This window comes from Strongylocentrotus purpuratus, unplaced genomic scaffold (genome assembly GCF_000002235.5).
Source record: "Strongylocentrotus purpuratus isolate Spur 01 unplaced genomic scaffold, Spur_5.0 spur5_scaffold_14, whole genome shotgun sequence".
Lineage (NCBI taxonomy): Eukaryota > Metazoa > Echinodermata > Echinoidea > Camarodonta > Strongylocentrotidae > Strongylocentrotus > Strongylocentrotus purpuratus.
Genome location: NW_022145599.1, coordinates 32,684,493 through 32,710,263, shown reverse-complemented (window position 1 = coordinate 32,710,263; position 25,771 = coordinate 32,684,493). Strand labels below are relative to the sequence as shown.

The 25,771-nt window shown below is 39.1% G+C and overlaps 1 protein-coding gene across 1 annotated transcript; it reads right to left on the bottom strand.

Moving 5' to 3' along the window:
• Positions 1–595: 595 nt before the first annotated feature.
• On the bottom strand, positions 596–25,097 carry LOC100890793. Its single transcript, XM_030984775.1, has 12 exons — positions 24,915–25,097; positions 16,503–16,636; positions 15,583–15,760; positions 14,332–14,621; positions 12,337–12,479; positions 9,803–9,974; positions 8,616–8,732; positions 7,259–7,531; positions 6,212–6,598; positions 4,172–4,356; positions 3,243–3,408; positions 596–2,453 (listed from the first exon to the last, which is right to left on the bottom strand). The coding sequence occupies exons 2-12, from the start codon at positions 16,591–16,593 to the stop codon at positions 2,227–2,229; spliced, it is 2,229 nt and encodes a 742-aa protein (XP_030840635.1). The 5' UTR covers positions 16,594–16,636; positions 24,915–25,097; the 3' UTR covers positions 596–2,226.
• Between the last annotated feature and the right edge of the window lie 674 nt (positions 25,098–25,771).

Sequence of the window (25,771 nt, the reverse complement as noted above, 5' to 3'; positions counted from 1 at the left end):
GGAAAGTGAGGAAGAGAGGGGAGGAGAAAGAGAGAGACAGGAAGGAGTGGGCGGAGATTAGTTGATGGAGATTATAGACAGATAGAATGGATGATTGGGAGATGAGAGACAGAGACACAGAGAGAGAATGACAGAAAGAGAAAATCCCGAACTACGACTCTGCCTCTCTCTCTCTTTCCTGCGTTCTCCCTCTCTAAGTACAAAGAAACCTGTTTTACTCCGTCTGTTCATGTCCCCCTCCCCTCTCTTTCTCTCTCTCTCTCTCTCTCTCTCTCTCTCTCTCTTCCTCTTTTTTTTTTCTCTCTCTCTTTCTCTCTCTGGCTCACTTTCTTCTCTCGGTTTAAATACGGATTATTCCTCTTATTCTTATCGAATTTTCTTTCTCCGTTGCGGAGGAAGCAAGATTGATAAAAATAGATGGATCTCTGTATAACTAGCTTTTAGGGGCACGTGGCTTTGTACTCCCTTCTCGTACCCCCACCAAAAGTAGAGAATGAGAGAAAAAATTCTCATTAAACATGTTTTAAAAAAGTTATGAAATACAGTGAAGACCATCAAGAGAACTATAAATTCCTTGACGTTCAGCAAAAGGGTGTACAGATATAACCTGTGTAAGAACTTTAATTTCTACATTTCATGAACATCTTAATTACAAAGGATAAAATATCAAAAAGTGCATAGACGTGTTTGAGCTGAACCAATTTTGAAATGGATACCGTGGCGTGGTAACACACATGCTGTTATAACACCGAAACCAAACATTTATACAAGTTTATTTAGCAATTCAAAGGTAGGCCTTACCGATGAAAAGGATAGATTAAAAAAAAAACATATTAGCGAGCCTGATGTTCTTTTGAGGATCTTAAAGCTGCAAATGATATGCGATTTAAGTAATATGAAATAAACTTGTCTAGGAACATGCACTTCAAAAAGGGTAATTATTGAGTAACAAATATATTGGCATTTTCAGCTCTGATATAATATTACATTTACTGATCTTATACATGCTACTGCTAGCATAAATAGTAGTAAGAATATATATGCAAGAATAGGAAATGCAGAGTAAATGCATTTTCATAGCTGTTTGCCTTAACATCAAAGGCATTGAAATGTGTATTCCCGCAGAAATTCATAAAAAAGTAGGATTTTTAATGTTCGCAAAATTCTTTTTGATGTTTTACTTCACAGAAAAATGTTTTAAATGGGGATATTGTGAATAATATACAAAATGTACAAAATATGAAAATGTTATATACAAAATATTCGGATCTCGTACTTTAACACAACAATCCACAGTTTGGGCGACACAAAATGTTAACTAATTTGCTAAATATCAGTAATTCCGGGGGAGAATGGGGGGGGGGGGTGGTTAATGGAAATTTTGAAAATATTACTGTAGGGTAATAGGTCTAATAGTTGTCCTTTGCTATAGAAACATTTCTCTTTTCATTATAATTTCTACATCCAATTTTCATTTTTATTACACTATCTTTTAACGTAACTATTTCGAAACGGCAAATAAAATTCTTGTGCGTACAAGTATCAACATCAAAATCACATCCTTTGCCGTAGGCAAGTTAAATGACATATAGAATAACCATGAACGATGAGGATGACATTCTTGAGGGTCTGTAGGTTGGCAGGAATTATTTGAATTCGTGACATTTGAAATTCAAACATTTCTACAATACAAATTCAAATAATTCTTACCATTCGAGAAACTCTCATAAATTGTTATCAGGACCAAAATGTAACGTATGCACTCTTTGTGCAAACTATAACACATAATTGAAGGTAAACTTGGATTATAGAAACAATATTCTGATTTACTTAAACAATTTATTGACAGCGGCAGATTTTAGCCATTCACTTCGCGAGCTACCGATTATAGGCGTACTAAAGTCAGTTCCAGGTTTAAGGGTGTAGACTTAGTATACTGATTTATGGAGCGCTAAGTGTAAAACTCCCTATTCCCTAATTTTAAAAAAATACAATAGTTCTGTAACTAGATGAAGAAACAAAATTCATTTCAATATGAAATTAATTTACCGGTATAATTTTTATTTTATGACAGAATATTTTTCGTTTATTTTGGTAAAATACGACAACAGTAATTGTATAGAATAAAGATCTTTACACTTGGCGCTCCATACATCAAGTGGACCAAGTTAAACAAAGTTTTAAACTAGTCCACCTTCAAGAGTATAAGCCTGTGACTTCACGCTTTCAGTGAGAATCGAAGACGATGTTGTTCCTCTTGAAGGTACTAACCAGGGCGTTTGCTGCATTCAGGCGTTTCTTCAACATGTAGCATACAATGCCCAATATAGTGATTACAACGAAAGCAAAAGCGGCTGTCCCCCAAAGGCTATAAAACACGAAGTTCGAGTCCTTCACAGAGTCGCCCGTGTCGCCTGCAGTCAGTCGCTGGCCTCTCCGTCTTGAGCCGGTGCCTGAAAACAAGTAAGTGACAAAAGTTCAGGAAATTTAGCATTACGATTTACGATGTAATCAAGTTAGAATATGTTGATTGATGTACCAGTCTCTTTTTTATGTAACAGATTATATCATGCTTTGTGTGGTTTTGAATAAAATAAACTGAACTGAACTGAACTGAACTGAAACGGAAGGTGTGAATTAGATCAAGCATTTGATCAACTGAGGATTGACGGAGCTGAATGAACTCTACACTGATATAGAAGTGCGGTAATTTAATCCAGCTCAGGAAACTAGGTGACTGACGACAAACTTGAACACAGGTACAGTATAAAAGAGCAACGCCCCTACTGTTAACCAATTAGGGGCCATCTATACAAATTAATTCGATTATAATTATGAAGCCTTAATTGACTGAATCAAGAAAAGAATTTGCCGGAGTCCTTGGCAGATAGGTTTTGCAGAAAACGATCTTAGGTATGCCATGGTCAGCAAAATGGCAACGGGGTACGCCGACTCCAACGCGACTCGAGAGGATGGGGGGGGGGGGTAGGCAACCAGTCCCCAGACAAACTTTACTATGACATTATGTTTAGTACACTTTATAACAACAAACAAAGAACTGTGGCCCCGGCTATACACCCCCCCCCCCCCCTGCCGAAAAAAATGCTGCCAAATCTGAAGGACTTTTCTCTCAAATAATGTTAGAACTTTTTGCCGGCTCTCGGTCAGAGATTACTAAGTATTTGATTCGCCACTGTATAAATGCTGGATGTCACTGTACACGTGTATGTGTGTTTACTTACTTCGTTCGAATGTGACTAGAGCATTGAAGCCCGTCTTCATGACCTCAGAATCTGAGACGAAAACTACGAGGATTTGATTACTGGTTGACGTGATAATGTCTGTCCATTCAAAGCCACATCGTTTCTCGGTCAACTGAGTAGCCTCCGTCGTATTCCCATCAAATATCTAAAAATTGAATAATGAGTGAAATAGAGATTATCGACAATTCCATCCCAGTACCAAGCAGTTCCTAACATTGGATGGATCTTGTTTATCGGCCTCGTCTGGCACAGTAGAACTGGCATGAAATGACTCAAAAGAGGACAACTCTTACTACTCCATATAAACAGAGGCTTGGGAGGGTGTTAATTTAATTTTGGGGAATCGAAAGGGAAATTGTAATAACATTAAAAAAAATATTCGTTTGATAAAGTAATAACTGATTATTTATACTAATTTATGTTATAGGAAGCCTATATCACACTTTTCCGGGTGGAATTGTTTCAAGTTAAGTATTCGGTTAGTGTAGAGAATTTCTGGGGAACAACTGTTACAGGAGCGAGTGTCGTACATCCGTTGGAACTGGCATAGCAAAGGGGTGGGCGTGGGTTCCCAACAGTGACCCCCTCCCCCAGGTGCCCCACAAAAATGTCAAAAATACCCCTTAAAAAAGACAATCGTTCTGTTCTCGTGTAATTTGTAACACTACATATTACAGCTCTGTAATGAATTAAAATGTCAAATAATAATAGTCAAAATGCAAATGTGTCCTCGGTCGCTACATTCTCTTGCGGAATATTAAATGAGATTGTATGATGTAACGTGCTTTGCCACAAAAGACATCCATCCGGTACTCTCCTCTTCCACAAGAAATGGTGAACCCTTACCCCCCCCCCCCCCCCCCGAAATTTCCAGGCTGCGACTCTGCCCTTCGGAAGTATTGTCTTACCTGTACGTAGTCAAACTCGCAATCGGGTACCTTCTCGACCATGAAATCGCGCATCTGAACATTGATGACGTTTCCGGGCAACGCCTTGTAGTGCCACCTGCACTCAAGAGAAGGTGGGTATTTACCGGGGTACTTCGGGGACTTTAGGGTACCTGGGGACATTATCGTCTTAGTGCAGTTGTATTCTGGAAATTAATGATACAGAACATCATTATGTCATCAGACAATACCAACAAAACATTTCATTAGGAAAATAAAAGGCTACGTTGTAAAGTCACAATCCGCTACAAAAATTGACAATAAAATAAACAGTTACTGTTGTATCTGATCTCTCAGACCTGGACAATTGATGAGATCAGGGGAGGGAGGGGTGTTTCACAAAGCCTTTTTTCAATGACAAATGACAAAAATCAAGTGACAAATCTGCTGATAACCAATCAGGAGCAAGGATTTCACTAGCTTATAACAAAAACTGTCATTTGTCATTGATGATAAGTTTTGTGAAACACCCCCAGTTCATCTAAAATGATATTCTGAAAATGAAATCTACGTTTACAAAATCATAGTATCCTATGGAAATAGTGTACGAAATGAATGAAGGGCACCTATTCGATGAGGGAATATTGTGAAAATAAAATTTTGAAAATAGAAACAGAGTGAGTAATGATATTGAGGCAGAGGTATCGAAAGAAAATGTGAAGATAGCGAGGTGGAAATACTTAGAACATCGTAAAGAATGAATTGCATTTACATTTAAGGAATACATTATTTTAAGAGAATCAAGAGGAAGAGAGAAAGAGATATAAAGAGAGGGGAGAAAGTGTTGAATACGGGAGGTAGACGAGGGCAGCTAGAGTACGATAATATTATGTGAACAAGAGATAGAGGAGTGTGACGAACTGAAAAAGAGAAACAGAAATAAGAATACCTTGAAATCTGATTTAATACAATATTAATTTACGTAGTAGATGTAATGAAAAAGAGAGAATTTTAAGCCTACTTTAGAGGGGCAATTCAAACGAATGGAAAAAAAGCAACCATTGAAAAAAGAGAAATACGACGATAATCAGAGGTCAACGAGAAGAAATAGCCAAGACCATGAAGAGGTCAAGAGGAATTGAACAAGAGAATGGGAGAAAGATAAATAGAGAGTTATAAATGAAGGGGTGATCCGGGTTCGAAATCAAGTCGATGCGCTAGTGTCCTTTGGTAAGGCATTAATCCTCATTACCAGGTCCCTCGGAGAGGACCTAAAACCGTCGGCCGTCTGGTTGCTTACTAACAAGCATGTATGCTTTCTTAACAGTCAGATAAAATAATCACCACCACCATAATAATGTGGGAAATCCACCGTAATCCATCACCGTAAAGAGAACATGCGATTAGAAGAAAGACGTAATTTTATAACGATTATGAAAGAACACAGTCGCATCTTCTTTCGGAAAATCATCCAAAGGCAATTTCAGTAGCATTGTGCATCACCAATATGAAATGTGTAAAACATGACAATGTCGTGTTTAAAGAAAAGGTTGAGCTCTGGGAAGAGGCGAAACATAATTTGTGAGCGTTATCATTGTATTATGCAAGTGTGGTAGAACATCAGATAAAAAATGTTCCCTAAAAAATGTTGCTCTTCCAATGCTTTAATATTCTAAATATGCATCATAAGAATCGGAACGGATTTATATGCCATGTGTTCGTGTAGCATATACATCTTCTTGTGTACAGTGCTTGTAACTTTACCAAGACTGGGTCAAATTTCTTATCATTTTTGATAATTCCAGAACCCTGCAGTACACACCAATACTTATTATGCTAGATCAGATGATCAACCTTTTGTGATCGATTCCACTACATTTCTTTCGCAATGCAATCGCATGAACAGAACTCAACTTAATCTGAACATGATTTCTATGGAATGTACAACGGTGTCTTGAAATTGCCATTGAGGTGATTTTTCGCTAGTAGTTGAGGTCGTGCTACGCGACCATGACAGGGAACGCAAAAGAGGATAAAGCGAGAAAGAAGGTAGCCTTTTACCTGGTTCATACTCGAGAGTGAGCGCATATTTACGAAGATGGGTAGTGTAGAAGACCACTTTAGCCTTAAGACTATGGAATCGCAACTTGTCGCCTTTCGTGAGCTCTGACAGACATGTGTTAATGCTGTCGGGTTCCTCAGCAGCCCTTTCCCTGTTCTTCTTTCGCTTCCTACTTTTTGCTGGTTTTACAATCAGCATGCCCCTCTTTCCAAGTTTACTGCAGTCTTCTGTCCACGACTTCACACTCATGACGGTAAAGACGATGGTGTTGGAGTCGGGGGCATCCAGGTTGAGGTTCCAGACGAATTTGACTTGGTCGGAGTTGCGAGTGGTGCTCGGTGAAATGAGCATCCCGATGTGATATGTTATCTCGTCCTCTCCGACTTCTGTAGGCGAATCATAAAAAAGGGAAGAATCAATAGCGCATCTAAATTTATAGTTTACCAAACCACTGAGGTTTTTCTATTATTTTGAATTTATTTTCAGAACCCGAAAAATTTATCAAACAAGTCTGGGTCCCACCTTATCAAGATCGGGATTGGTCTCCAGGCTCATATTCATAGAATCTAACTACGCCTAATTGTCGTCAGTCGTAACAGGCATTATTTGGGCCTACGTAGGTAATGTCGCCATCAAAATGGCGCCTCGTGTGTACAACAGGCATATATAGTAAAGGTATGTCGTTTATAGGCATATGACCTGGGGGTGTTTCACAAAGATCCTAAGTCGAACTTAACTCTAAGTTGGACTTAACAATTATGGAGAGCCATTTGTAGCCTTAAATGAAGTATATTCAAAGTGAAAATTTAAGTATTTAAGACTTTTTATAAATTCACATCAAGGAACATAACATCTCCTTGATAATAGAAAATAAAAGTGATTTGAATCAACATTTTATGACTTTCAAAATGACTTTACAAAATATTTTCAAAGATGATTACGGCTTTCCATAATTGTTAAGTCCAACTTGGAGATAATTTCAAATTAGGATCTTTGTGAAACACCCCCAGGCCTACAGTTCACGAAAGAAGGGCATCACAACTTACCTGGGTAGAATCTGTAGGTGAAGTGGGATACCCCGGCCTCCTCGGCTTCTTCATGAGTTAATTCCTTGATAGAGTATGCTTCAACACCCAGCGAGCAATTCCGAGTGTCGTTCAGCCCAACAACCGTGTCGAAAGCTCCACATTTCATCGGCTTTCTCGTCCTGACGCATGCCTTGGCGCACTCGAGAGAATTTTCCACTGTAAAATTCCTTATGATGCTCTTGTAGCTCAGCCGACGGAGAAAATGCATGTCAAACAGCTTCAGTTCTTCCTCTATTGTAAATGAAATGATGTTACATAGATGGAGAGTGAAAAGCTTTGCTTTAGGAAACGGATGGCATAACAGTTTTTACAGAACTAATTGTCGGTATTTGCTTAAGATTTTCCTGAAATGGTATCAGTGTCCGCAAGATAAATTTATTTGTCAATACCATCAGGATATAATCCAGTCCGTGCGTGACGATTTTTTCTGTAAATCTTTTATAAAGTTTTAAAAAAATCTGTTTTTCCCAATGTAGGCCTACATCGTCGAACTTAAAAAATACTAAATTACAGTCGGCAGGGCACTTCGTCATGTAACTTCAGTTCTCATCGTTTGATTACTATTTCAATAGTTCAATCTACCAAATATGTAAAAACACTAGGTTATGAAAATAAACACATGTATGAACAAAGAGATGCAGGAACGATGGTTACTTTTTTTTAAATAAGAATTTGTAGAACCAAAGGGACGTAGGACCAGTGGAATTTAGGGGAAACAGTTTCCATTACCTACGGAGGAGCACAGATGTGGGAACTATGGGTTGTAAGACGAAGTGGATGTAAGATCAGTGGGACGTACTGGAATGTGAAAAGTGGCTCATACGACCAGTAGGAAACAAGAACAGTGGATCGCAAGACCAGTGTCAGGCCTACCTAGAGTTCTTAGACAGATTATATATGTGAAGTATGGGATATAGAAAGAATGGTTTGAATTTGGTGTAGGATGAAGAACAGTGGGTTGTAAGACCGATCGGACATAGAATCAATGTGACGTACGAACTATGAGATGTAAGACCTAATGCTTGTTGGACCAATAAGACCAGATGGAATGAGGACACATGGGAGGAAGCCAGCCTAAAGCTATCGGGATGTTCGACCAATGTGACGCACAACAAGGAACGTAAGACGAATTGGACTAACTTACAATGGGGCATAGGCCTATCGGACTAGTGGCATCTAGGACCAAATATGACGTAGGTCTGTCTCGGCGTATGGTCAATAGGGCGTAAGAAAGGGTCGAAGGGAAATTATTGGACAAGGAACCACTGCGATATAGGACCAATTGGACGAAGGGCTATAACTCCCCCGTACTTACCACAGTAGAGTTCATCGGTGGAGAGCATACAGTCTTCACGCACGTTACATCGTCTCCAGTAATCAATGCACCAACCCTCCTTGCAGCTAAACTGATCATCCCGGCAACGTGTTGTTTCTGGCAAGAATTAGAAGAGACAATTCAATCAATCAATAATCAATAACTAAATGAATGCCTAAATGTGAAAAAAAATTGACTAGATATGTCTACATTAACAGATAAATATGTATAGAAATAAATAGTATTATTTAATCAATTATTATTAACAATACTTGTAATACCAGTTTCTTAAAAAGCACAATTTACTGACCACTGCACTTACAGTATTATTATTACCCCGGTCACTTAATTCAATTGCTATTCTACAAATTAAAGTGTACATTCTCCTCTCCCTGGGGAATATTCCAGCTGATTGCCTTCTTCACGGACGCGCACAACCACGATGACGTTCGCATCTTACTAGGTATCCGATTGACATCTGGGTGGAGAGGAGCAATGTAGATAAAGTGCCTTGCTCAAGGACATACGTGTCGTGCCGGGGCTCGAACCGACGACCTTCGTAATTTATAATCGATTGATTAAACCACTCGATTATTAAGATACCTTCAAACGTCTTAAACCCTTCCATTCAATATTCTGTAGATGTATCGGATTCGTGGATTTGATCTAAAGGAGGCTGAACTTCATAATTGAAATCTAATTATTTACCTACACGTCTATCCGTCTCGTACTTGGAAAGGTTAAGGATACTCATATTGAAGTGGATTACATTGGTGTGTTTTAAGAAGTCATATTAAATATGTAGCAACAAATTGAGACATGCAGATGGTCCGATATTTGCTCAGTCGACACTTTCACCTGAAAATATCAAATCAAAAATAGAGTGTACTCCTAGTTTGCGACCGGGTTTAAGGTTAGGATTTGGCTTATGATTAGGGTTAAGTGAGTGGCTGGTCAGGAGTTGGAGAAAGTAATTCGTGTTTAGGTCCGTTTGCACATGACGCGAGAAACTGCGGCGGTCAAAAGCGTCATAATTATGTGAACGACCCATTATTGCCTGGCATTGATCGCGGAGAAAAATCTCGCCAAAGTATATGTAGTATAATATTTGTTGATATCATGATTACCTTCATAGGTCATTCCTTTTTCATAAAAAAGGGGAGGGTGTTAACCCTATAGGTACTTACGGGCTTCGGGGAGACGGTTACTGAAAATCGGTTCAATCCATTCCTGGTAAGCGATGACGTTCTGGAAAACGTTTGGAAAGTCTGGGCTGCCGCATCCATTACCACCCAGTACAGTCCCGGCTAGCCACCATTGATCACCTCTCTTTAACACAAGAGGTCCTCCACTGTCCCCCTGGCAACGAAAATCATATCTAAAGGGTAATTTCTTTGCACTCCGAAAGCTTTAAAAACAATCACCGAAAAACGTACAAGGTGGACAGTGCCATCAATGTCGGCTAATCAGATTTCCCCCACCATCTCATCTAGAGCGTATGTATTATATACTCCAAATAATAGCAGTACTAGCGACTATTCTAATGATGATTATGATGATGACGATGATGATAATTATAATAATAATAATGATAATGATGAGGAAAATGATAATAGTAATAAAATGATAATAAAGATGATAATAATGATGATAAAAACATTAAGAGGAAGAAGAAGAAGAAGGAAAAATAATAAAAGACAAAACCATTACATTATTACTATAAAAGATAATCATATGATTATGAATTTTGAAGAATATCATCAATAGGTGCAGCACGACCTAATGAAAAAGATGATAACAATATTAACAATAATGTCGGTAATATTGATAATCATCATCATTGACATAGTGATAATGGTCGTGACTGATAGAAATAGCAGTATAAGCATGTAATACGCATAAGGTTTTTTCAGGAACTAGGATTTCTTAACTTAATTAAGTTAAACTGACCCAAAATGGCGTTATTGACTAAACGATATTTTGAAAAGCAAGGAGGGAAAAAATGAATTGAGAGACGATTTGTAATAGGCCTTTTCCGTATTCGGAAAGTTGTCCACCCCTATATCACAGAAACGTCCCAATTCAGCCCATTTTAAAAGCCCGTACCCATAGTGATTAGTTCTGTCAAAAATTCATGACCTTATCTATTTATTTTTTGGTATGACTTCATTCAAACTTTTCAGCTTCTTCTCTTTTCTTCTAGAGTAGTCTGGTATCAAGATTGGATTTAATGTATTCAGTGACAATGATGTCATGTCGACGGGGGGGGGGGGGGGTGGAGAGGGCGTGGACGAGTTTGGGACGAGTTTGGGTTCCCGTTCCTCTCTCTACTTTCTTTTCTCCCTCTGTTTATCTCTTTTTCAACTTATTAACCCTCGTTATTCGATGCACCGTTAAAGGGATCCGGTAACTTTGTCTCAGATTCTGAAACAAAATTCTGGATTTAGCTCATGATGCAATGATAATTATAAACCTTTAGGTCAGTCAGGACCCCCATGACTTTTACAAGCCGATCGCCTGTCTGATTATCAAGATATTTATGATTGGAATTACAAATTTTGAAAACCGTTCGCCTGACGGTTTTCAAAACACTACAGTCTATTGGGGAAAACGAGTATGGTAAAACCGGTCACTCAAAGATTTTTTACTTTTTTGAGGCACTTCTTGATCATTTTGAAGCGCAATTTTTTAGGGCTTCAATATTACACCATATCACAGACACTGATAGCATGTAGGGCCGTGTATCTCAGATTTAACATTGTTAAACGATCCCTTAGCCCCTTTGCTTCCCGCTGCTGCGCCAATGTTAAAATTACCGGAAAATAGTCATGAACTTGGAGGTCGAGTTACTGAATTGGTTCACAGCACGTATGTCAAACCCATGGGGACTTTGAGGCACTGTTCCACACAATACCTCTCATTCGCCTTCAACATTTCCATAGGAACGTACAATGATGGATTAAAGGGGGAGACATATGGGACGCATCCCCCCCCCCCTTTTCCCGGTGGAGGGGGGGGGGCAAAATTGCGTGCCTCCTCTTCTGCGGAAGATTGGAGTTTTTTCTTGCTTTTGTCAAAGAATATTCAGACATGAATATTCCTTTGAAAATCAAAATCATAGCACACTTTTTCAGATGTACCCCCCCCCCCCGACCCATAGAATCCTGGTTGCGCCAATGACCCACATATCAGTAAGACATCTTGTAGACATACTGGCAACCGATTTTGAAATCTTGTATTTCAATACAAACAAAACAGGAAATATGATTCAAACTATCGTCAAAAGTAAACACAGTGTTTATATACAGGGTCCTCCCCCATCGCAATAAAGTTCATACAATTCAAAGTTTCCTTACTTGTGTGTTATGATGGTGAAATACAAGTCGAAATGTTTCATGTTGTCCCATGCATGTACTCGTTGTTACGATCTTGTTGTTGTAATTAATGTCATCCAACTTTAAAATGTGTATGTACCTCTCATCTATTCATGATGTAGAGTTATATATTGGACACATCTTATGTTCCATAGAAATCATTGGCATGTTCGCACATTTTAAATAAGTGACGCACACGGATATTGAAATTGCCTTTATAGGTTGATTTCTCGAAAGCAGTTGCGATCGTGTTTTAAGAGAATAGGGTAAATGGTTGTAATGTATTCATGCGATTCTATATCATCGACCGGTAAAGGTCAAGGGAATACATTAATGATCATACTTACACCACATGGTCCTTTCCCTCCTTCTACAGGTGCAGCACAGATCATGTTGGGTGTGATATTATCTTCACCTATGTACATGACCCGACATTGCTCATGGTCTACCATAGGAATCTCCACTTCATGCAAGGTTTTAGGAAGTCCACCTGTGGAGCATAAGGAAAGGAAGGCACAACTGACGTTTAAAGAAGAGCCAGATTCTGGAAAAAGGTGACCAATTACAAATGAGATATTAAAGGCTTTGTCATTTTTTCATGTCAGTTTGGTAGAAAGTCATGAGAGAAATGTTTCCTGAAAAGGGTTTCTCTTCAAATATGACCAGAAATAACTTGAGTGCGAGGACCAAACAGCCATACTAGAAGTGTGTAGTCCAATGTAGGCTGAGTCAATTTCATATCAATTCTAATAAATTTTCTTATTCAAGGATTTTATTCTTATAACTGTCACGTATATATGTTTTAACACTGCCCCGTGAACAGAGTGCAGTAGGTTTAATTATTCAAAGTGGTTTTCATCTAATTCCTTGATGAGCTCATGTGGGGTCCCCAAGGTTCAACCTTCGGACCATTGCTCTTCTGAGAATTTATTTTATAACCATTTATAATTATTTTTAAATAAGTGAATGAAAAAATAAACATTTTTACTTCAGTTTTTTTGCTTTGCAGACGGTACGTGAACGAGACGTTGCATACAACCCTAATCTTGTTCTAAACTAAGGGCATGTCAAAGGTTGATTGTAACTTGATACTTGATAGCCACACCAAAGCTGGAATGCGACGAAATACGAATGACAATTACATGTAACTATGCTTTTATTAATCATTCTATCATGCTCGATAATCGAATGGGACATAAAGCCTGTCTGCACTAGTTTGGCCAGGAGGGGTTAGACCTCCCCGCATGGTCACTGACCGGTGGTTATCAGTCACATCAAATCAGCTCTCAATTAACATAAGAAAAAGGAGATCATGGGGGACCAACGGGTACCGCTTAGGCATTGTTTGCTATATAGAGGGCGCAAGTAGCTACAGGTAGTGCAGTCCCGCCTAATATCAACATATACCTTGCCAAATCATGATCCTTTTGAAGCTAATTCAAGCAGGTGGTATTATTTACCGCGCTTGCATCTGATATTCAATCGACCTGGGTCGTTGATCTTTTATAAACCCAGCAGGATTGGAAGCCTATCGTTATTCGAAGAAAAGTCTTGGCATGTGTACAAGTTCCCAATGAAGGATGAAATTGATAGATGGAACCCCGTTACGGAATAAAAAATGTATACCTTTCGATTTGTATAAGAAAAACAAGAACAAAACAAAGTACGCATTACAAACGTACAGAGAAAGAGAAGCTATAAGAACCCTGGTGATATTTGATTGAACATGTATGGGATCAGCTCGATAGTTGGTCGATGACCACGCCAAAATATTTTGGCTCATGCTGGGTTGTTATTTATCACAAACAAATATCAACATACGCCCAGGCACAAAACATTTTACTTCCATTTCAAATCATCATAATTGACATAAAGTATGATAGCAATCGAAATTCATAGAAACCTGAACAACAAGTAGTGTCTCAATAGCAATTTAACACAACATATTAACACCTATACAATTTCAAATTAAGAGAATTTTAAGAGGGAGAAAAGTTTAAAGCCCCACTGCACTACTTATAGGTACTTGCGCCCTCTATATAGCAAACAATGCCTAGTCGGTGCCTGTTGGTCCCCCGTGATCCCCTTTTTCTTATGTTAATTGAGAGCTGATTTGATGAGATAACCACTTGTCAGTGACCTTGCAGGGAGTTATAATCCCCCTGGCCAAACTAGTACAGATAGGCTTTAAGATATCAAGATCAGTCTCACAGTCGGAGTTATATAAATACGATTCAAATCCACATGGCGAATTTTTTGACAACGTACTCCGTCCGCCTATAGCTATAGTAACCGTATCTTACTTGACAACGCTTCACAGTCTAAAGGAATTCTGTTCTTACCCATATCTTGTTTGGCGCCCCATCCGGACACCCACATGGCTGTACCAGGTTCATAGATCTCTTCCATGCCTTCCTTGGCAAGGCAGATGGTCTGGACATAGTCTGTCAGCTCGAAAGGTTCCGCTAGGTGCAGGAGGGCGAGATCAAAGTCGCTGATGAGCGTAGAGTAGTTCGGATGAGGAAAGATTTCAAGGACATCCTTGACCTGCGTGTATCTCCCATCGGTGAAGTTGTTGAGGTGGATGCTACCCATCATGATACTGTGTCCCATTGGGTTGTTCAAGTGGGTGCTTCAGGGATAAGGATATGAAAAGAGAAATAAGTCAAATCCGTAGTACACGATGCGTCACCTGCATGCATTGGCGTAGGTCTGCGTCAGTGATTGCATGTTCCGGGACCCGTTTTACAAAGCTCTTTTCACTGACAAATGACAAAAATCAGTGACAATTCTGCTGATAACCAATCAGAAGCAAGGATTTCAGTAGCTTATAACACAACATGTAATTTGTAATTGATGACAAGTTTTGTGAAACGCCCCCTTGGTCTTTGCCACGTCATGTGGGAGTGATATCATGTACAGTGCAAACAATGTTTCTAACATCTGCATAGCGCATGTGTTACATGCCTTCTCAGATATATATAACGCAGATGATTAGGCAACTGAAGTGACGCCTTGTGTGCAACGGACAAAAGAACTTGAGGAAGGGAGGTGGTTTTAGTCAACAAAGAGCGACTATCGACTCTCGTAAGCCAGTCAAACTATAGATCATGGGTTTCAATCCATCTCAGATTGATGACTTTGTGCTAAACCGTCGCATCCCTGTGCCACTGACTTTCGTCTGTGCCTGTGAAATAAGTGTGTGCCTGTGGAATAGTTTTTGGCCTGTGCTGTGCATTTTCTGTCTGAATGTCCTATACTAAGTAGCGCGGTGGAAGTGACGCCCCCAGTACAGTCAGTAAAAGGAAATAAGAACAATACGTCGACGGTTACATGCGCTATATATATGTTCCGTCTACGTAAATTTTGTTGTTAAATCCCAAACCTTGCGCTAAGCCATCGCATCCCTGCGCCATTGACTTGCATCTGTGCCTGGCGAATGCTAGTATAGGACTGTCATAATTATGCATTATGTGCCTGACTGTATACCAAAGACCCTGGTCCTACTAAACAGCGCAATGGAAATGACGCTGCGTATGCAGCCGGTATACGGAAAGAAGAATTAACGCTCTACGGCTGCATGCGCTACTTACATGCAATGCGATGCAGTCAAGACCCAGTCCTCTACGATAAGTTGTCCGCCGCAGAGAAAGGAATCTTCGTACAGCAAAGCCACCTGCCACGGCCATTCTCCCGCTTGGGCTATGCGGCCTCCGGTGATCATTAACTCAGGAGCCAGGTCTGCTCTCTGGAATCCACAATTTGTTGTTTCTGCGATAAAGGTGATAATAATAATAATGATAATAATATTTCTTGTTTATCCAGGGTAGTGTCATCATAATTAATTGATACTGTTCTCCCTGAGGGCCCTGCAATCATAATTATTTCCCCGGCTTTAGCCGAGCTATCATGAAAAGGCGCTCTAGCATTCAAGAAATTTCGTACTTCTGGATACCCATTTACCTCACCTGGGTAGAGTGTGTAAAATGTAGATTAATGTCTTGCCAAAAAACATTAGTGCTGTTACAAGGATAATGACATAAACAAATGGTAACAGTAAAACCGGTAACAGTAATGGTAGTAAAAAATATATTTACAATCATTTCCATAATGATCATCGTCCACATCATCAATACTATTATAGTTTTTATCATCTTCATCATAATCTTCATCATCATATTCATCATCGTCATCACCATCATTACCATCAAATCAACACCACCATGACCACTACCAACACCATCAACATCACCAACAACAACAACTCATCAGCAACACCCCACCACCAACAACAACAACCATCATTATCACCATTATCACTACCATCATCATCTTCATCATCGCGAACACCATCATCTCCACTACCATCACCACTGCTACTATCACCATCATCATCATCATCGTCATATCTATCATCATTGTCGTCGTCGTCCTATTCATCATCATCATTATGACCATCATCATCGTCACTGTCGTCGTCGTCTTCATTATCAGCATCCATCATTATTTTCACCTTGGTAGGGTCCTCGGCGGCGGGCCGTTGAGCACTGAAGAGAGACGATCAGACAAAGAACCGCTAATAAGCTTGGCACAAATCGATCCATGACGGGTTCGTCCTTAACAAGATGAAGCAGAATTTACTGGTATCTGTTGGGAAAGAATAAATGTTTGGTTTGATCATTTTTAATGGTAATCAACTTTGTTAGTGGATAATTCACTTGATTTAGAATTAAAAGTTTGTAGCCAGATTTAGTAAAGAGTACGTACATAACTCGGTTCGTAAAATATAAAAACAGTGCCTTTCATCTACAGTTTTCTCTCGTGACCCAGGTGTTCAATACGTACCTAGATAATTCTTAATCTATTTAGACATGCTAAAGGCATTGTAAAGAAGGATCGAAGTTATGACAATTGGGGGAAATATATCAAGTGATAAAGGTAAATAGTGTATGGTACCAGGCTTCAACAAAGACAATGAAATTAATGTCAAAGATCGATGGTCATTATGTCTTCCATTTAAGCACAAATACAATTGTGTAATGTTTGATTAAAACCATTAAACTATTTTTCGAGATCCATGGTAGGTCCATTGCTCCCTTAAATAGCTCTAAAAAGAGGATAATGTCTGCTTATCCGCAAAGTGGAATAAGAAAGTAGAACAAAGAAAGAAATAGAAATAGAAACTAAGATGAATAAATAAATAAGAATAGCAACATTTTGAAAGAATTAATCAGATTCATTTCATTTTAGTCGGTTAAAAGTAAGAGGATAAAAATCTACTTAATACAACTGTAACATCAACCTATCCAGCACATGCAATATCTTATTTTTATGGTTGTATTGTATCCCGCCTATAGTAGACAATGCAAACAAGTTAGGAGCAGGCAGGAACCATCCCGATGGAAACATTCAACACCCCTCCCCTTATTATTTGGATAGCTGAATCTGTAGTTGGCATGGCAACAGAAGTCCTGCTGATATCGGCTAATATTGGGATCAGAGTCATAGGCACGTTCTGATTGTGACCTCTGTAAGGCCACATGCAGACTACATTCATGTCAGCTCTCTCCCAGGTAAGTTCTTGCAGGTAAACGATTCAATATGAAGGCAACATAGATTTAAAGGTATAGACCAGTTTTGGAAACGCCCCCCCCCCCCTCCCACCCTCTCAAAAAATGAAACGGAAGCTATTATTACCAATCATGCGAAAGAATATGTTTTGACTGATACCTGATGATACAAATCTTGCCAGGAAACCGCCTACTCATTGATATATTTGGTAAATTATTATATATATCCGGACTGGATTGATATAACGTAGTTCCATATACATTTTTTTTTGTACAGTGCTTGTCACTTTACTAAGACTTGGTCAAATTTCGTATCATTTTGATGATTCCAGAACCTTGCAGTGCACACCAATACATATATATGCTAGATGATCACCCTTTTCTGATTTATTCTACAACGTTCCTTTCACAATGCAATCGCACGGCCAGAACTAGTCTCTACCTTTAAGTGTGCAGTATTTTCCAGTTCTTCATCAATTAATTAATCCTATACCCAACTTTCGTTGTTTTCTTTTTCTGAAGTGTTGTTTTCATACGGCATAAGACTTTCACAATAGCGATTTAATGAAGAAAAACAATAAGATCAACTTGATTTTTAAAGTCCATTTAGATGTGATCTTATATTTATTTCGTCAAGAAAAGATCATTGTATGAGTTAGGGTTTTAGATATGATTGTGCTTGCTTGCGTTTTAGGTTGATGTCAAGTAAATTTAGGAGTTCGACAAGTGTTGTAAGTTGACCACGAGGCAATAATTATCGCCTTGGGATCCCTAATCGGTTCAAAGGTTAATGTTTCCATACGAGATCAGAATGAGTTTATCTTATCTACAAAATAAAACATTTAAAGCTTAGAGATTGATTTTGAAAGGGATATACCCTTAAATCAAATTTCAAGAATCCTTGAAGTGTATAACCGGCGGACGATATGGCGGTATTCCGTAGCGTTTCGTAGTAGTACGTAGAAAAATCTGCATTCGTGACATCCGAGAGTTTGAAATATTGGCTACATCGTAGAGTATCGCAACTTTTGTAAGATAGTAGAGATGAATCTACCATCATTCGCATAGTACGTTTGATCAACCTTCAAACTCTGGTCTCCTCACCCAACCCCCCCCCCCCCCGCGCCCAGAAAAAGCCACCCATGTAGGTCAAAAGTCATAGTTTATATGTAATTCACTACCCAGCTTCCCTTCTGCGATTATAAATAAGACAAATAGGACCTCAACATGATGACTAAGTCAAGTATGAGAAGTCATTGGGTGGGGGTAATATACATTTGTCATTCCAACTTTTGCCTGATTCGGGCAAAAATGAATGATCAGGTGATTCTTAATCCAATCTAATTTGACTCTGCTTGACATCTGGCCGATTATTTGTATTGAAAGAAACTTCGCGTTTAATTCTTATTTCTTTACAACGAAAAGTATTCCTACCTTTATCTATATTCAATGCAAAACACTGCTTTCTTTGACCACTTATACCGAAGATATCCGCATGTATGCGCCGGCCGCAGCCCCTGCCGCAGCCTCCCGAATGGAGCGTCAGAAAGCTTTGTCACAAATAGGTCGTCCGGCCGCGGCCGGCCTAAACGAAACATCCACCCGCAGCCTGCTGCATCACCACAACCAGCCAGACGATACGTTTATAAACTAGAATTTAATTCGTTACTAGAGATAAAATTAATATGAGGTCTGTATTTTTCTGATATGCCTTTATTAATAAAGAGATCAGTCACACCAGTACCAAAGATGTCCGTTACAATGCTCAAGTTTTTATATCATCTAGAACATACACATTTCCTTTCCTATAACAGGGTCTTATTATACCCAGGGTATATAGTCCATCAGTACTGTTCTTCATGCAGGACACGCAATTACCCCCAACATCGCCAGATACCCCTTTTTACAACTGGGCCAGGTAGAGAGGGATTACATCATGAGGGTAAAACGCCTTGTCCAGGGAACTATATGCACCACGCGAGGGTCGAACCAATGACCTTACGTATGTGAGTCAAGAGCCTTCATCAATATACCACGGTGCCCCCTCGCATTGAATATGATCATGTGCCAACTAATCAATCACCACCGCTCACCCAAACTCCCCTCGAAAATTAGGTTAGACCCTCGACACACCGCAAAACCGACTCTAACTGTTTGGAGTTTGGACCCACCGATTTAGGGCCCTTGAGACGGTTCTGCAATTTTCCTTTCGGTCTGTAGTCGGTCTCGTGTCGGTCCCGTTTGTCTGACAAATGTATTCAATTTCCTGTCCGCATATTTGAAAAATACGAGCACCGCTTTCCTTTTTTTTTTGGAGGGGGGGGGGTGAATTTGGCAAACTAGGGAAATCCTTTTTTTTTTTTTTTTTTTTTTCTTCTTCTTCTTTTTAGTTGATGGAAATTTTAGGAAAATGTTGACCCTTTGGCGAAGGTTCTAGAACTTGATTTTATAAATCGATACTCGGACTACATTTTTCTAGGGTAGCCAAATTCAAATGCCACGGACCACTGCTGGGCGTAGTGAGCTTTATAAGCTAATGTAATTTGTTTGCAAAATGTGCCCTATACAAAATCTTTGGATATGCGAATAGGTGAATAAGTCTTGAGAGCCGAAGATGGATACACTATGAAAATAAAAATTCTTATCTGTGATGGATTCTCTGATATGTAATTCCTGATAGAAAAGCTGGCTCCAATATTTTGTTTTCCTATTCGTAGATACGTTTTGTAAAAACTATATTATTACTCGTATTGGATCTTGAAGCTACATGTACTTGTAAATTCTGTCTAAAGCTTGTCATTGTTATTAAGATGAACTTTTCTTTTACCGTTTATTGATCGTTCAATAAAAATCCGATGTCTTGTTTCTATAATCATATCTATAACAGGTAAATAATGACAAGAAATATTTCAATAATTCTAATTTTTCTGAATTTTTGCAGTTGACCGGTGCGTGCAACATTGTTGTACGTACTTTTAGCTCTGCTCCATGTTTTCTGTTTAAACAAATTCAAGGGAATTGGAAATCCACATTTTTTGAATATTTTTCGGGGGATCGCTTCCTTTCCTCCAAAGTTGAATCCACTCTATAATATCACAATCCGCTCGCAAGTAGCGGTTAAATACTCTCTTGAGAGCAGGCACGTAGCCACGGGGGGCACGGGGGGTTGGGGGCACGTGCCCCAAAACATTTTCCGAGAACGGTTGAACTTTTTTAGACCCCTTTTTTGTTTACCTCGATCGATTACAATATGTGCCCCCCCCCCCTCCCCCCCCCAAAAAAAAAACATCAAACTCTGGCTACGGGCCTGCTTGAGAGTGGAATCCACTATTGTGAGCATAGACTCGTGTACGTTAAGAGAGCACGTATCATAAAAGGGATAACAATTTACGCGATGTTAAATAAAGCGTTTTTGACTTGCTGCATCAAATGGGATTTTCCCACCATTTGCAATCCTTCTTTCATCGAGTTCTCCCGTTTTTCAGCTGTCATGTGACTTAAAGAATCCCGCTGCAGAAGTCATGATTTTCAATTATCTAGGGTTGAGATTTAACCTGCCATGCAGGTCGAGAGCTGATTGAATTAACCTCGAGGCATTCGGAAGGGTTAAAGAAAAAAAAAGATCTTTAAAGAAAGAGATCAATGCTAGATTTCCAGTTATAAAACGCTATACCAATGAATATGGAAGAAGAGTTATGTGCGCCCAACAATTCGACGAAACTTGGCATACGTTCATTCATACAAACAAACATTAATGCAATGGTATTTCTGCTGGAGTTTTCATAAGTTGGGGGTAATCATACCATGAAGTTTAAGCTTTTGTAAATCTTGGAAGGCAACATCCCCCCCCCCCCCAAACAAAAACAAAAACAACCCAAAAAATAGTTTCGAATTTGGGCCGTGTGAACTTAGCAATTGAGGAAGATTCTTATTATTTGAAATAAATAGGGCAGGGGCGGAACAAGGAAAAAAAAGGCGCAATTCAGAAAAAGACCTCTGGCAAGCAGCCATAACAACACCGATGGCAACAACAATGACAACAGCAGCGACAACATCAACTTAACTTCAACAAAATGTATCACATTTTCCGGTACATTCTGAAACTATGAGCTAAAAGAAAAGCAACAAAAAAAAATCGCCGGCAAAATATTTAATTTTTGGTGTGAATAAAGTACGCACACCTGAATTTTAAATAGGCCTCTGATTCAGAAACCAGATCATGATATTTAATAAAAACTTAAATCAAATTTAATCCAAGAATGTCCTCCTGTGGCTTGACCTCTGACACAAAACGTCAAGGAAATAGTTTCAAAAAACAAAAACTATTGATAAAACCATAATTTTTACCCAAGCTGTTTTGAGAAATCTAGTTTAGGGCAATTTCATTGCGTGAATATTATATCTCATATATATCGATACGTATTACGTCACTGAGAGCACTCGCGCACAATATGTGATAGACATGGCTATTAAAACTGCCTTAGTTTTGTTTTATGGAAAGTCTTTGCCGTCATGGTTGTGTCATAAACTAGGTTTAAAATCATGAAGCACCATCTATTATATCCCTAAAGTAGTTATTATGAAGGATTATCGCTTATGCAAACGAGAAATTTAGTTGTCAAAGCGTTAATAACGACATTTCATCAAATATGTCGACATTTTTGTAAGATCAAAATATAAATTTCGATAGTCAGCGACGGAAATTAAAGGCTAGATTCGAATAAGGCCGAGGTTGTATTAAGTTGAAATAAAACTATTCCCCACATTGCTCAGCATTCGAAAGAATTAAGTCGGGTCAAGTTATTAACCGAGAAACACATCTTGTAGAATAATGAGAATAACCCTGAGAAATACTCTAAACTATACAGATTCACGTATGTTTTTTTTATCTGGAAATTAGATCAAGTTTGTGACCTACTTTGACATTATAGGTGGCTACTTGATAAATGGGTGTATATCAAGCGTTAACCTAGTGCTGTAGCATCTGTTTTCTGTAGTTTGCAAGATGGATTTCCAAATATTATAAGACGTGACACTTCACCCCTTTGACTATTGAAATTGGAGGGTGCATGGGGTTTGACCTAATTCTTAGAAGAAATCAATTCGTTTAGTTGAAAGTGCTGACATGTCAAAGTGTTTTGTTTAGTTTTTCGTGAAAAATACAAAGTCAAAAAATGTTTTAACTCTTTTGAAAATAGCTAGAAGAAAAAAACATTAAGTGAGCGCACTGATTATGGTCAAACAGAACTGGGCAAATCAAAACATGTCTAAATAATTATAATTATAAGTAAGTTGAATGGAGGGTGGATACAAAAGTGTCTTCAAGTTGTTTAGATTTTTGTTCTTAAGATGTTCACCTTTGTTAATGTCCTGATGAGTATAAATACAACACTTTCTACAATGAATTACATTTAGGGGGCCGGTCAATTTGTAGGTGAAGAGGGTGATATTTTTAGGGGGTGGGGGCGGGGGCGGCCATTCTGGTATTTAGGACAGGGATGATCCAGATCTTCTTTGAACTTAAAAAGTGCGTGGTTTTCGCACGAACTCTCAAGGCGCCTGATTTGACTGAAATAAGCCTCGGAAATAAATTGTGGTATCCCGTCATTTGTTTTCTCCTTTTAATGGAAATATCTTTTATCATGTTTTTAAAATATTATAATGAATGAATGTACTTCAGAATCAATTTCTATACAGTTGAACATTTCTTCACATTGCATTCCTATAACTAAAGCAAAAAGATGGAATGTGCATGTTTGTTGAGTAAAATTGTACACAACCTGGTGTACAGTACGTGTTACCAAATATTGGGTTACATACCAAACTAACATTCATGCTCCCCTTTTTTAAACAAAACGTAGGTAAAAGTTTACCCAGCTATTTTTAGAGTGTTTTGACTGAAGAAGAATGTTACTTTATTTTGATAGCACATTTTTCTGAGTAGGCCAACTAAAGGAGACTTATACACTAGAAATCGGGATAAAAGGGAGGGTGATGGTTCAAGCCGAGCCAATAATAATCATATACGGTAACATGGAATGTTCCTTTCATGTCAGCAAGCACATTTGAAATCAAGATCCAATCACATATCAACATGAACTGAACTGGCATTCCAAGACCTTCTTACCTGACCCAGTTATATGAAGAATAAAGAACAGGGTAGAAAATGGAACAAAAACGACTTATTCCTAGCTTTCAAAGGGAAATTCAAAACCGTTTCCAAGGGGAAAATGAATTGATTGAATTCTACATAAATCTATCCACAATTAAATGAACAAGATGATAGCAATTCAGTTACCGGGGAAAATTATTATTGTTGTTTGTTTTGTTTTGTTTTATTTTCTCCATCTCGTGAAAGGGGCGTAAAACAATCAATGTGGTATCAAGCTATATGTACAGTGAGTACGAGATGCAAATCTTTTAATGTTCCTAGTTTGGCAGTCACATTCATGGTGAGGTTTTCAAAGAGGCCTTGAACTTCTCAACTTGTTTAAAACATCGTTTCGTCTTCTCCGGCCTCTATTACTACTACCTCAACGAAAAAATCTATTTCGTCGTTGTAGGCTATTTTCCCTTTTTGTTTTACCTTCTGTTTTCTTCTTTGATCTTCTTTTGCATCAGTCATCACCTTCTTCTTCTTCTCATTCTCCCCCTCAAATTTTTCCTTGTTTTTCTTCTTCTTGCCCTTCTTTTTTTCCTTCATCATCTTCATCATCATCTTCATCATCATCATCATCGTCGTCTTCCTCTTGTACTTCTTTTCCTTCTTGTTCTTGTCCCGGCGGGGGTGGGGGTGGTACTCACATATTAAGTCAAACGGGGGTGTGCCGCTCTCATGGGTCACTTTTTCACGCACACAAATCCCAAAAGACGGGTCCCATTTAAAAACAAAAATATCACTAAACATGGGTCCACTTTGTCGAAATTAAAAAATATATATTTCAGGTTTTTGCTTGGCAAACACCCAAAAATTGTGAAAAGTGTGCCTTTATTTCGAGAAAAATCCTCCAAATGACCCTTAAAAAAGGGGTAGGGTTTCGAGGCTTGAGCGGCACACCCCGTACAAACCAAATCTTCGTAACCCCCCCCCCCCCCCCCTCCCCCTCCCGGGGATTATTGTTCTCCTTGTTCTTGTTCTTGTTCTCTTTCTTCTTGTTGTTCTTCTGCTTCTTCTACGTCATCATCTTTTTCCTCTTTTCTCCCTCTTCGTCCTTCTCCGTCCCCTCCTTCTCTTTTCATGATAAATCTAGAGAAAAGATCGGGAGGTGGGGGCCGGGGCACCCACTTTAATACTGACTAATGCAATTATTTCAGGGCATTTTATTTGTCGTGTTGATAAAAGAGTAAATACTTACCGTTCTACGATTTCGCCGTCCGGTGGAAAAACATGGAAACTACAAAGTTGCCAACCGCAATGACTCCCTCGACGAGCACCAAGCTCCTGAATATTCGAAACGCCCCAGTGACAACGATCTCCTCGACGACTGAGCGCAAAAGCTGTGAGAAACAGAGCGTCTTCCCTGCCAGCAGGATTAGAATTGAAGTAATGTCTGGAATATCATGGCAGGGTCTCTATTTTGAGGCCAGCGCTATAATAGCAGGGGGCTGTGTGCGATATATCACTTGACTTTACTGACCCTAAAAGTTTCTCACAACAACATCAACGTGAGAGAAGAGAGAATTTGGTGGAAGAAAGGGAACGATTGTGGTGCTGAATAGATAGACGGAGAGAGAGAGAGAGAGAGAGAGAGAGAGAGAGAGAGGGGGGGGGGGGGGGGGAGAGAGAGATGGGAAGAATCATACAAAGAAAGGGGAAGAGTGGGATAAACTTGAACACGAGAATGGGATGGGGGTAAAACAATGGCATATACAAAATACAAAAACGGAAAGATGGAAAGGGGAGTGTAAAGAGTAGTGAGAGAAAGAGAGAAAGAGAGGGGGGCAGTGGCGTACGCAGAATTTTTTTCAAGAAGGGTGTTTGAAATTTAGAAATCGCGCCGACCGATATTGCGCTCAGTGGGGGGAGGGGGTTGGGGGTAAGGGGTATTCGTTTTTTTCCCTAAACAAAATTGAGGGGGGGGGGGGTAAACACCAAAACACCCCCTGCGTATGCGCCTGGGGAGGGGGGGGGGAATATTGAGAGAAGCAGGAAAAAAGGTGAGAAAGATAACATGTGAGGTGAAAGAGCGGGCAGACGGTATTTAGACAAACA

Bases quoted from the DNA above. Each gene is read 5' to 3' on its own strand.
- LOC100890793 (XM_030984775.1), bottom strand. From the start codon at position 16,593: ATGGATCGATTTGTGCCAAGCTTATTAGCGGTTCTTTGTCTGATCGTC. The intron at 8,733-9,802 runs GTAAGTACCTAT...AATTCTTGCCAG, and splicing joins TAACCGTCTCCCCGAAGCCC to AAACAACACGTTGCCGGGAT. The intron at 3,409-4,171 runs GTAAGACAATAC...TTCAATTTTTAG, and splicing joins GCGAGTTTGACTACGTACAG to ATATTTGATGGGAATACGAC.